Below are 13,707 nucleotides of genomic sequence, written 5' to 3' on the forward strand. Positions count from 1 at the left end.
GGTTTTTTCTGTATTTTTTGAAGGCAGTGTTGGGGTTGAGATTTAGCAGTTTGAGATTTAGGAGTTTGTATTTCCCCGTCATCAGGGATGGGCAGGGTCTTGCCTGGTTGTGGGGCTGTCAGAAATTAACCTGGGTTCAGAGACTGGGCTGGAAGAATATATGAGGGGTGTAGAAAAACCTGGTGCTAAAAACCACCTCAGGCTGAGGCAGTACTCCAGTGTCACTTCTAGTCCCCAAAATGTCCTGGAATGGGAGCAGGGTACGAGGCTTCAGGGATTTGGCTGTTCAACATGGGCTGCTCAACACTGTGTTTTGTATTTGAGGTCCTCAGGGGGTTGGGGCTTGTTCCTGGAATGTTTTTGATGCCTGTAAAAGACATAAACTTTTAATGGGTAACCCCAGTTACAACTCATGTGGGCTAATTCTTTCATATGACCAGCAGCATGCTGTCCCAGCAGCAATGGGATTTCATTCTATTTTACTCTATTTTATTTATGTGTGACTGAAATAATTGCTCAGAAGCGTGATTTATTCTAGAATGGATGGACCTGAAGGAAGGTCCTAACATTTTCCTTAGGAAGTCAAGCAAAATACCATGAGGGTCCTGTTTCCATCTTTGGAAATAGGAACCTCAGAGGGATCATGGGCTTGTGAACAAGACACTGAACTAGAATTTTAGGATTCCATGGTCCCCCATGTGCATAAATCAGTCAGGCTTGCCTACTGATAAATTCAGAGCAAACTTGCTTTATGGCAGTCTTGAGTTCAGTGCTTGAAACTTGGCTACATTTGTGGTAACAGTGATGAAAGCTCCTGCCCATGATGGCTAAACATGAAGAAGTTAACAGGAAATGTTTTGCAGATCAGGTGCCCTTGAGAAGTGGGACTTTCTAGTATTCAAAGCTTTAGGCTTTTTTCTTATTTTTCTGTTTCATTCCCACTACAGCTGCTTTAGCAGTTTTTTAGGAAAAAACCTATAATTTTCTCATTAGACAATTGTGTGTGTGCAATATTCCAGTCTCATGAAATCTTAGTGTAGCAACTTTTCTCATAACTGAAACTACTCCACTAAAAAATGAAAACTTACTGAAAATGCTCTTTCATAATGTCCTTGGAAATTAAATTGAAAGATCCTCCAAAGGCAAAATGCCTTTACTAAATTAGTTCCAGTCAGTACAAAGTACAGTAATATGCTAGAGAAGCCTGAGGAAAGAACAAAGTGTTTGTATGAGATTTTAAAAAGGAGTTAGTTACTTAGTCCATGCATAGACCTACACTGACTTTAAAACCAATGTTTTCAAGGTCCATGTTTAATTAAGATAACTAAATCAATCAAAGGATAATGAAGTTTTTGAAGTATTTCCTATCAGGTAATTTCTTGTTTCATATGGACTAATTGTTATCTAGTATTTTTCCTTGTTATACCTACTAGGTATATCTATGCTTTATAGTTTTTTTTTCTTTTTTTTTTTCCTTCCTAATTATTCTTTAAATACTGAACTGTGAAGAAAAAACCCAGTTACTATGATATGTCCCATGGCTACCCATTTGCAATGGGGAGACATTTCCTATCTCTGATTTTTGTGAAGCCTACATTTGGAAAAGAGACCTATCTGAACACTTGCAGCCAGAAGTGGGTGACATGTAGATCCTGTTTGTCATTTAAAAGCACCTGCAAGAGAGATTTCCTCCCTCTAAAGATCTTGCAGAAGGGGAGACCTCATTAGTTTTCCAATGAAACAGTGAAAATAGATGGGAACCAAAAATACATTATGATATAATTTATGTATCAGAAAGGAATTATATTTACTAAGTCTCATTAAAACAATAGAAATGAGCAGAGATTTTATTAATTGACTTAAAAAATACATCAGAAATTATTTTGAATATCTTGAAAGTGAATAATGAAATAATATGTTGACAATTATGAAGATATTGAGGATTATATAGTCAGAATCTTCTGTGGCTAATAAAAGTAGTAGATCCTCAGCAGGTTGATCTGTGTAACTAGAAAGACTATTTTGCTATTTTAAGTTTTAGTCAAGTTTCTGACTAACTTTTAGGTATTACTGAACATCTTCATTGTGAGACATATAGACCAAGCCTCCTTGCTGCTTCAGAAATTCTGGGCCCTTTCCTATTTGGGAAAGGGTAAAAGTTCAGTTTGTTACAGGCTGGTGTGCATTTTATAGCAGAAATCTGCTGATGTGCCCAAAGTGCTGCAGTGGCTGATTTCAGAGTAGGCTTTTGGCAGGAGCTTGAAATGTTGCAGCTGTTCTCTTTGCTGAGACCGTTCAACACACTTGAGCTTCCCAGTTGCCTGAGCTGAGACAGTTCACTTGCTCCTGCTGATTCCATGGTCTGTGGTGTGCCATTTCCCATTGAAATCATTCTCTGGTTGTCAAAACTCCATGGTGTGCTGTTGCCATGGGAAAGATCCCAGGAATCTCCTTGTCCAGGGGCCTGCCCCAGGCAGTGAGTTCCCAGGTGGATGCGCCATAGCAAGTCGTCTTCTGAGTTGCCACTGTTGATTGTGTCCAGTGTAACCTTTCTGACAGGAACATCTCCTCTATATGACTTTGATCTTTTAACTTTCTTATTAATTAGAACAGGGTTGACCATTGATTCTGGCAGAACACATTCTTGTCCACCTGCAGGAGAAATGCATTTGTGCATGTTACTATGGTGGCAAAAATCAAGGGTATGATTTCTGCAGCATAAACTCATCTGAAAAGCTTTAACATGAGTTTTAGCTGTGCTCTTTCTTTCAGTGGCTGAGAGTAGTACAGGTTCTTTTGATGCCAGGTTAAGGAGTAGAGCTACTTTATGCTTGCATTTGCAGTTCTGAGGGCATAAATGATATCCTAGTTTTAGTCAAATGAAAATGGAAATTCATCAAGCCAATATTGATCTAACTGGTACTCTAAGACTCATGAACAGCACAGATTGAGAATTGACTTTCAGTAATTAATTGCTTGTAAGCAAAACTTCTTAAGGTGAGTAGGGACTTGCTCAGTGTATTGGCAAGTGCTGTAATTTGAAAGACAAAAATGTTCTGTTTGATACTGTTTGAAGTTTGTATTCACAAATAATAATATTGTGACTATTTCCAGATGAAACAAGTTGTGAATGTCTTCCTTTTCTTAATGAGGGATCATGAACATTACAGGCTTATATTTTAATATTTTATTGCAATTTTACTATTCCAGTCAGTATAAATTGTGTAAGTAGCTTGTCACACTAGTGTTGCCTGACTGATAATTTAGAGGAATCTGCTTCCTCTGTGAAAGGTATAGAGTAGCTGTAACAGTTGGAGAGATTCTGCTTTCCTTTTTTTTATTCTTCTATAACTTTATTTCTAAAGCACTATGAAAGTTACTTTTAAAAATGTTTAAGATATTAGGGACACAAATGCTAATGCTACTTTAATTACATGTAGCAGTCATCAAATTGTGGACATGACTGGTTTTCTGTGTCTTGAAAATGAACAGAAACTGATCTATTACACTAAAGATAATCCATTTGCACTAATGAAATATACTTCAGTTGGTACAAATACAGTTTAAAGCAGGGGTTGTGCAGAATGCTGGCTTTATTTACAGGATTGACTTACAGTGACTGTCTGTTGCAGTGTAAGTTCTGAAGCACATTAAAGGGAGAAAAGTAGACATAGAAGAGTGCTGATTATATTTTGAGTGTCTCTGAACAGCTGTTTTAAAAGGTTTGTAATCCTGAATTTGAAATGAAGCTAGTGTGAGTAGGATGCTGCCTGCACAAAAACCCAACACACAACCTCTGCTTTATAGCTGCCTTTCGTGTCATCTTTACAAATAAGTATTAGGAGATGTCAGACCCAGCTGATTTACTGGTAGTAGATGAACCTGTACAACAGGGATTTTGCTAAGCAATGGCTTTCACTGCTGCCTTTGGCTCCCACTGCTGAAACAACAACCCCAGCATAATATCACAGAGCTTTTTCTGCTCCTTGGCCATGAAGGGTTGATCTGATAAGAGCTGTTTTGCAGCATGGCTGGGAGGGAGAACCATGTCAGGCCACATTAGTTCTCGTGCTGCGTTACCGGGAGAAAGGAGACTGAGGCACGTGCAGAGCTTTGAGATACAGGTGTGTTTGTGCATCCGTCTGTACAGTGAGGTGTGTTAACAGAATTTCTTAGGGTGACACCACTCAGAGAGATAAGAACACACAATTCTCTACCATGCAACAGTGAGAATCAAAGTTATGACTGGACTTCATCCAAGAAATAAAGCTGAGCTTGGCTGGCTACAAAAAGAGTGCAAATCAGAGCCCTGTGTGTTCTGCAGAACAGCACAGTGTAGCACCAAGCTGTGAAAACCAGGGCTTATTCTCTGTATGTGAGAGAAAAACCAAGAGAGAATGGAACTGAGAGACTGAGGTGAAGCACCTTTGCATGTTCTTGTGACGTTAACTGTGCTCTTGGCTGGACTGACATTGATAGGCAACATCAGAACATCTAGAACCTTATGAACTGGTCATCAGAATAACTGTGTTCTGTCTTGAGCTGATCAGAAAGTTCAGAGTGACAAATCTAGTCCAATTTGAATAGTGTGCACTGGTTTTTAGTTCAAGGTTGATTTAATTCCTTGCTTGGCTACAGGTGCAGCACACAAAATTGAGCAATGACCTTGGATAGAAATGCGATAGTCCTGAACCACTGGGTGTTGAATTAACACACCTCCAGCACTGTCCAACCTTCTCAAGAAAGCTTTATACAGACTTTTCTTTCTGTTTTTCTGTCTTTCTTTTTTCTCCATGTAAATTGTGTATTATTTTGACTTGTTGCAGAGTTGTTTACCATCTGGCCATATGCTGTCGTCATTAATAGATACTTTTAAGGTTTCTGGAGTAGCAAAAGTTAATCTTATCTCAAGTTAGCTTGGGAAATACTTGGAAGAGATTTCTGCCCCGGTATTTATTCTTTTGTGACTGCATGTGCTGAATACTCCCACTTAATTCCTAAAGTAAATACTGTTTTTCAGCTTCTTAGCCAATAAGTAATGAATACATTGCTGTATTATTCCCTAACTGGTGCCTTTCAAATCTTGTCATGGTCTTTGTTCTCAAATAATCAGGAGTGGGCAGAAGCATGAATGTGGCTGTGTGTATTGGGGAAGAAACAGAACAGAGTTATTTTCAGGTGACTTCTTCTTTACTAACCCCTCTGTCAAAAAAATAGAGAAGTTAGAGGGTCTTAAATTCTGTCTAAAAGTCCACGATTTCACGATTCCTGCAGACAGGAAGTGACATACAAAGCTAAAAGTCCTCTGGAAAACTTGGCATTACTGTTCCAACTGTGGTGCAACAAACCTACAGTTTGTCAAAATCCCTGTGGTTCCATGGAAGGACAGCTGCTCTGCCAGGCAGGAGCAAAACAGGGTATTACTGGTAAGAACAACAACCTTTGGCAGGGACTTTTAATACCATGGGGGACTGAAGGTGCTCTCCTTCCATCAGGGTTTGTGTGTCTGGCCTTTGAGGTTTGTGTTTATGTGTGGAGTTTGTGGTGGTGCTGTTGTTGGCACCCCTTTCCCAGCACAGCCATAATTTTTCCCTCTAGGTAGGGAAACAATTTGTTGTCAGTGCAAATCACTGATACATACATGGACTGCCTTTTGGAACTACCTGGAATTTCAGGGTAATGTAGGGCAGTCCTGATATGGCAATGTTAATTTCTGCTCCACATATTCCTGAAAACTGTTGCATGTAACAGGTGCAAAGTGCTGAGCCATGTGATAGGTTTTCCCAGCTTCCACAGGAATGTGTAAGATAAGCTCTTAGGACCTTGAATACTCAGCATAACAAAAACTACCCAAATTCCAACTGCTTCTAACAGTGACATGAATTCTTTCCACACAGATAATTTGAAGATAGAAGTTCAGTGCAGCAGGGTATGTGGTTTTGTGAATGTTTTGGGGAATGTGCACATGTATGAAAATACTCATATGTGGATTTTTAACCTTACTACATTTTAAACTCCCCAGAAACTGCGCAGTTCTACTTTCTTACATATTTTAATCTTCAAATGGCCTTGCAAAAAATCTGCTCTGATTACATTCATTATATCTGAAACTTCATTTCAATTAATCTGAATAAAGGCTTCTGCTCCCTTTCTTCAACTAACATATTTTTCCTATAACTGATTAGATGGGCTGTTTTGTCTTCAAATTAGTTGTTTTTTGATACCTGATAAAATAAGCTTGTATATATATATTTTTTCTTCCTCACAGAGATTTTAATTATTTTAGCATGAGAATTTCAAAACATTTGGATGAAAGAATACTGAAGAAGCAAATCTATTGTATAGTTCATAATTACATGTTTTTTTTCTGATTGTTTTGATCATGAACTCTGACACAGACAAATTCTAGAACTGTTGAAAAACGTAGAGGAAAATGTAAAGAATTAAATAACCTAAGTTCTACATTTGTTGAGCTAAATACTAATATGAGAGGTGAATGAAGCATGGGTTTTATATTAAAATTAAATTCAGAAGACAACTTCATTAAGTTTTCTTAGTATTCTCAGTATTACTTTAACTTGGAAAGCTGATGTATCGGTGTAGTATTGTCAGCAGTAGTCTAACTAACAACTTTAAAATAATTGTATGTTTCTTATATAAAATCTTTCTATATTTATATAAATATAAATTTGACATGGCAGGTAGATGAGTTATACATATTCTTACTTGTTTTTCTATTTATACACTTTCTAATCAATATGCACTGAAAATACTTACAAAACAGTACCTTTTGCTCAAAGCTTGTATCTTAGTTACCCACTATGACTTTTAATTAAAGTTATTTCTTAACAAAACCCCAACTTGTGCTTGTTACTTGAAATTTGCCGTTGCTTCCTGTAGTCTTTCTTTACACAGATAGAGATGGGAAAAAGGGAAAGGTGACACAGAATTACTGGTTCTGATGGAAGCATTCAAGAGAGCAGAAATATTACAGAAAACATTGCACAAATACACTTACCGTAGACATGAAGAACATGGTTACTGTAAGGTTTACTATTTATGTTTAGAACTTTATTTTACTGATATAAAGCCTATAAAACCTTACCTCAAATATGTTAATTTGTTTCAAATACATAATAATATTTCACTGACATGAAGCTTATTGATATAAATGTAAAACCACCTTTCAGCAAAACAAATAAAACCCCAAAATGACAGAAAAGGAATTTACTTCTACCTTTCTTGAAGGTGAACACAAAAAGAACAAACTAGGTGTTATTAAAGATTTAAAGAAATCATCTTTAGATTACATATGCATTTTTTTCTACAAATATAAGCATACCTGTTTTATATACAATTATGTGTTGCAGTTTTTGCTTCTGTTTTATATGGTCATACTGCTCTTCAAGTATGCTTACATCCATCTTGGTGAGCTTCTTGTCACCTTCTGAAACCTGTGACTCTGAGCTATGAGTCACTGAAAAAATACCAGTCACGTATTTGTAAACCTTCACCATCTGTTCCAACAAGGAAGAAAAAGTCAAGCAGAAGCAGGACATTTCCTTCATTGTGCTGGCAAAAAAAGGCAAATCAAGTACAAAGCATCTGAAATCTTCCTAAATGAAGGAGTAACTTTTTCAAGCACGGTGACTTGTGTCGGGAGTTGCCTGGTCTGCACTGAAGCTGGGGATGTCACTCAGGTTGTTTTCATGCCGAGTGCCTGGAGCTCCTGCATACAAGAGTTCACGATCAGGTCTGCATAGCTGGATTTAATGTTTACTTAAGATTGTGAGCATATGAACCTTTGCCAAAAGAAACAGTGAAGTACAAACCCTCGTTGAACACAGCCAAGTGCAGAAAAAGCTGGGTAATACTGGTTTATGTAGCAATGCTAATTCTTAAAGGCATGCTGTTGTGGAGCCGTCCCCAGGCCAGGAGTTCCACCTGGGAAATATTTTTCTTTTTTCCTGTGTATTTTGTGTCTTTCCCCCTCCACTCTCTCTTCCTTAACTTTCAGTTACATTCTTGCTGATGTTTCTTGGGGCAGTGGGATGGGAGGAGAGTATTTATTAAGCTTTCATACTTTTGTGCTTATTGTTGCCTTTCAAATAATATGTTAATAGTATTCAGGCCAGGGTGCAGAGTCAAAAAAATACAGGCCAGCAACACTTGGAACAGGAAGACTGGAGACATGAATGCCTTACTCTGATTCATTCAGGATTTCTGCTGTTCTGTAAAATGAAATAAACTACAGAAATAATAATTTTGTTAATGACAGCTGAGCACGGTAAGCTAAATTTTAAAACTTAATGAACTTTTAACAGTATTGTCTCATAATGAGGCAAAAATTTGAAAAATGTGTGGCTATCAGGTAAAGTATAATGTTTTGCTGGGGCTGTGTACTGCAAGTTTTTGTCCATGAAATAGGTCCATCAAGGGCCCAAGACACTAGTATGTGAAAAAAAATTGCTGTTAAACTGCAGTTTCGATACAATTGTGCATCTGCTCATTTTCATGCAGTGACACATTTTTGGTAAGAGTTTAAAAGGACTATCTCAAAACTAATTTGAGTAAACAGTCAGGGTTCTTTCCTAAGAGCCACTTTTAATGCAAGACAGAGTTTTTGTAACTAAAATGTCATCCTCTACAGACAATTTACCTTTTGTGTGGCATAAACCAAGTAGAGAAATAAGGCTTGGAACCCAAACTGTTGATGGAAGGGGCAGAGAATTGTCAGGATGGTTGGCTAATAAATGCAGATTAATAAAGAAAGCAGCATTGATTTTTCCTAAAGACAAGGAGGAAAGGCACTGGGCACAGCTCTGACACTCTGGGAGAGTGGAGGCACCAGAGCATCCCACTGAGCTGGGATTGCCCTGCAGCAGCCCCGGGCACCCACCTGCACCCCATGGGATGGGCACAGCTTCCAGGGGATGCTCGGGGATCCAGCCAGCTGCTCCCTGAGCTCCTCCCCAGGAGCAAGGTGAGAGCTGCTGTCCTTGAGGTGAAGAGTCCGGAGCGGCTGGGCTGGGGACACAACAGCAGCGGGTTCCAATGGAACCCAGGGTGTGGGGACACGGGAGCCAGGCGGGCGCTTGTCACAATGGACAATGCGATGTACGGCCAGAGGAAACAGCAGTGGGTTCCACGATGCTTTTTCCCATCTTCTGGGCTTCAGATCCTGTGATACTCTTAGACCTGTGAATCTCCATTACTGGAAGTGTAAGCTTAGATAGGTTTGTGCAAACATCTCCAGATGCAGTATCCTCCATCAGGCACAACAGAGGTCACAGAATCACAGAATATCGTGAGTTCTGAGGGACCCACAGGGGTGATCAAGTATGAAGTGAATGGTCCATACAGGGATCAAACCCACAACCTTGGTGTTATTAGATCAGCTCTAACCCGCTGAGTTAAAGTCAGTGGAATTGTACAGAAGATTAATGGTTTGAAGTTGCCTTGAGTGAAAGAAAGTGGTAGTTTCTCTTAGAAATGGATAGCATTCCTATTGCTTTGATAGTAGGCTTTTTTTTTTATCCACTGGTCTCTTTTCAAGATACTTTGTGAGGGGACGTTTTATTTTTCTGGCTGAGAAGAGTTTGTGTCTAGAAGGACATAAACCATACCTGTTAGACTGGTAATAAACACTCATGAAAACTTGCACAGGTTTGTGGTGCTGTTGTGGCACAAGAGAAGTTCATAGAATCATGGAATGTTAAGGATTAAAAGGGATCTTAAAGACCATCTTGTCCCAGCTCCCCATGCCATGGGCTGGGACACTTGCTCAAGGAATTGTCCAACCTGGTCTTTAGCACTGCCAAGGCAGGGGAATCCACAGCCTTCCTGGGCAACCTGTTCCAATATCTCACCACCCTCACAGTAAAGAATTTCCTCCTAATATCCAGCCTAAACTTCCCCTCTATTAATTTGTACCCATTACTCCTTGTCCTGTCACTACAAATGCTGATGAAAAGTCCCTCTCCAGCTTCCCTGTAGGCTCCCTTCAGACACTGGAAGGTTGCAATGAGTTCTCCACACAACTTCGTCTTCAACAGGCAAGATGTTAAATCCCCTTTATAAAAATCAGTTGTGCTACTACAGTTACACCTGCGTAGTTGAAATGGTTACATTCCCTGTGTGCACACACAGTAATAACAGTTACCATGTATGTATGTAACATATCTGTAACAGATGTATTACACTCTGGTAAGGAAAGTGTGTTGTTAGATGGTGTCAGGGAACAGAGTAATAAATTCCAAGTTTTGTTTTCTGACAAAATACCGAGAAACAACAATATGTTATTATAAAACGTATATATAAGAAAAAGATGCCATTTACTAAGACTCATTAAACAACAACAGAAATGAGCAGAGGTTGTATCAATTGATTTAAATAGTTATAAAGATAATACAGATTATGTAGTCACAGTATTCTGTAGCTAATGAAAGTAGTAAACCTTCATCAGGTTGACCCATATAACTAGGAAGACTTCTTTGCTATTTTAAGTTTTAGTCAAGTTTCTGACTAACTTCTAGGTATTACTGAACATCTTCATTGTGAGACATATAGACCAAGCCTCCTTGCTGCTTCAGAAATTCTGGGCCCTTTCCTATTTGGGAAAGGGTAAAAGTTCAGTTTGTTGCAGGCTGGTGTGCATTTTGTATCAGGAATCTGCTGATGTGCCCAAAGTGCTGCAGTGGCTGATTTCAGAGTAGGCTTTTGGCAGGAGCTTGAAACATTGCAGCCGAGACTATTCAACACACTTGAGCTTCCCAGTTGCCTGAGCTGAGACAGTTCACTTGTTCCTTCATGTTCCTTGGATTGCATTGTAAATGAGTGACTGAATCAGGCTGAAATCCTGCAGATCCTGGGAATCCCCTGGGAAGTTCTGTGTCTGCAGGTGACAAGACTCCAGATATGCAGTGCACAGAGTTCTGGGAAGGCTTAGCAGGCTCACATGTGTAAGTCTGCTGTAGCTGACTTGTTAATAATTACTCCTGCCTTCCCAATATGCTTGTGTCTTACAGTTGTGTTATCTACCTCAGCTCAGTCCTTTCGTGCCTTAGCCGGGGAAAGAACAGTAAACACAGTACTCTGTCAAACCCTGTGGATAGTCTTGAAGTTGGCTTCTCTGTACCTCAGAAAAAGCACATATCATATTAGAATTGTTCTGATGTACAGAACAATTGGCTTTGTTAGATATACTTTGAAACTCTGCCTTCAGCAGTGACAAACACCTGCTACTATCAAGCAGTGCCTCAATTGCCTTGTTTGTCCAGGGCTCTGAGTTGCTGTCACATGGAGTCTGCCTCTGGACCTTCAGGCGGTTGCCTTATACATTGGGACAGGAGATTCAATTAACTTCATTACAGTTTGAGCTGGCATTCAATACAAACATTATTAATGGTCATAAAAGTTACCCAACCTTTTTAAAATTCCAGTCACACTATTTGACTCTCCGACCTCCTGTGAAAGTGACTTGTGCAGCCTTCCTGTGTGTGGCAGGAGGAATTACTGGGATAGCATCCTTAAACCTGAAACATAAGCTCTGTCTTCAGGGATGTGAGCTTCGCTTCTCATTAGAAGAGCATTTAACATGTAACGAGTTCGTATTAGATCAGAAATTACTATTAATTATTTGTGCTGCGCCATTCCCTCAGGATCACGGAAAAGCCATCACATGTAGTCACATGGTTTATACAAGTCAGTCTCCTCCCAAGCACAGGTAAGCTGCAGAGCCACAAACCAGGTAAAGGAGCCAGATGGCTGGTGAAATGAAGGGAATGAGTCCAGGTGCTACAGCAGAACAGAGGAACTGTAAACAGGATTAGCTCAGCCAATCCCATATAAATCGCAGTTTGTTTGCTTTTCAGGGAAAACTTGTGAACAGTCTTCTCAGAATTGTTAAGTCTGGAAGAAACCTGCAAGTCAACCCAGCACCACCACGTTCACCATTAAACCATGTTCTCAGGTGCCATTCCCCAAGTGTTTTGTAAATACTTCTGGGGATGGTGATACCACCACTTCCCTGGGCAGCCTATTTCCATGGTTTATAACCATTTCCATGAAAAAGTTTTCCTAAAATCCATTTTGAACCTCTCCTGGTGCAACTGGGGGCCATTTCCTCCCATCCTTGTTACCCAAGAGAAGAGACTGACCTCCACCTCACTATGAGCTCCTGTCAGGGAGTTGTAGAGGGTGAGAAGGCCCCCTCTGAGCCTCTTTTTCTCCAGACTGAGCCCCCATTTCAGGCCCATTCCCAGCTCAGTTGCTCTTCTCTGGACACACTCCAGCAATGTCTTTCTTGTCGTGACAGGCCCAAAACTGCCCACAGGATTTGAGATGTGATTGAATCAGTCTCTGGAGGTGTGTATGGGTTTGTGTGTGTGTTGTATGTGCAGGTACACTTTGCCATCAACGCATGTCTCTGTGTCTGCATGCACACACACACACACACACATATATATATGTATATACACGTGTGTGTGTTTTTTGTGAATCATTTGCAACCAGGATATGATTAATAAAATGAATTGCAGCTCTAATCTGCATGACATCAGAAAGTACATGAGGTTAATTGTGACTTTGATGTGTAGTGAGCTGATGTAGTTAATCCTTATTATGCCACTGGGATAAACTTGAAAACAGATTACCCACAGGTTCTGTTCTTACATGATAGTGGAACAACTTCCTTTTAGGTATTGCTTGTTTAGATATTACTCATAAATAAAAATAAATTCCTATTGTCATGCATGCACACCATGTGATTTCTTTTTAAATCAGCCAGTCAATCTTTAAATTGAGTTCCCTGAAGCTCCAGAGCCCTGTACACTTTCCCAGTACACAGCAGGTGGCACTATTGGAGTGGCATGGCTGTGTTTGCCTGAGACTGAAATGTTAGAGATCTCCATTTGGGTTGCTCTATGTTGTTGAGGAGTTTAAGCTGCCAAGCCATTTTCTAGCACAGACACATGTATCTCTGAACAGCACTATAGGTTCTGAAAATTTATTGCCATGATTAGGTTTGTGTCAAAACTTGTTCTTTTTTAATTGAACAAATTCTTGATCAAAACATCATCTGAGTGGTTTTCACTTGATTATCCACTGAATTCTGAAGTGCCCTATTTCCCTTAAGTCTTTTCTTTCCATCACAATGGAACCAATTCTTCATTTCCTTGAGGCAATAAAAAATTTGAGAATACTTCATAATCCAAAAGCTGTGGCTTTTAGAACCTGAAGTAGATGTTTACTGCCCTTGACCTTGGTTGCAAAATCTCATTTAAAAAGATGCAACTAATTTTATCTCATACTAATTAATTTCTGTGTAGTAAATTAGTTTTTTATTAAAAATTGTTTGGAGGACCTTTTAGGAATAATTGTTGATTTAAAGATAATTAAAAGTGCTCACAATGGTTAACTGACTGAATGCACTTCCTGTAACATTGGGTTTTACTGCACACCTGAGACTAGAGGTATATTATTCATAATATTTGTGTGCTGAATTATAGACATGTTCAGCACTGTTCACAGAGGTTAAAAAGAATACAAATGTCTGTAGATTTTAACTGGCACTGAAAAGGAAAATCAAAGTAACTGTGATAATCCCCTTTCTCTAGCTTTCTATAGTGCCCTTAAAATTTTTATTTTAAAAATTGTAAGTCTTGGAGTGTAAGAAAGTGACTGTTTGATTGTTAGAAAATGTAATAA

At 39.2% G+C, this 13,707-nt stretch overlaps 1 protein-coding gene across 1 annotated transcript; it reads right to left on the reverse strand.

Annotated features, from left to right (window-relative positions):
• Positions 1–1,817: 1,817 nt before the first annotated feature.
• Positions 1,818–7,719, reverse strand: C1H9orf152 (chromosome 1 C9orf152 homolog). Its single transcript, XM_005527758.3, has 2 exons — positions 7,343–7,719; positions 1,818–2,652 (listed from the first exon to the last, which is right to left on the reverse strand). The coding sequence occupies exons 1-2, from the start codon at positions 7,566–7,568 to the stop codon at positions 2,081–2,083; spliced, it is 798 nt and encodes a 265-aa protein (XP_005527815.2). The 5' UTR covers positions 7,569–7,719; the 3' UTR covers positions 1,818–2,080.
• Between the last annotated feature and the right edge of the window lie 5,988 nt (positions 7,720–13,707).

This window comes from Pseudopodoces humilis, chromosome 1, assembly GCF_049639895.1.
Source record: "Pseudopodoces humilis isolate 2021_Gansu_Grassland_sample_001 chromosome 1, ASM4963989v1, whole genome shotgun sequence".
In the NCBI taxonomy this organism is placed as follows: domain Eukaryota; kingdom Metazoa; phylum Chordata; class Aves; order Passeriformes; family Paridae; genus Pseudopodoces; species Pseudopodoces humilis.

What these genes read in the sequence shown, in the direction of transcription:
- C1H9orf152 (XM_005527758.3), bottom strand. Translation starts at nt 7,568, where the DNA reads ATGAAGGAAATGTCCTGCTTCTGCTTGACTTTTTCTTCCTTGTTGGAA. An exon ending in CATAATTGTATATAAAACAG is followed by an intron (nt 2,653 to 7,342) that starts GTATGCTTATAT and finishes TTTCTCCTGCAG; the next exon opens with GTGGACAAGAATGTGTTCTG.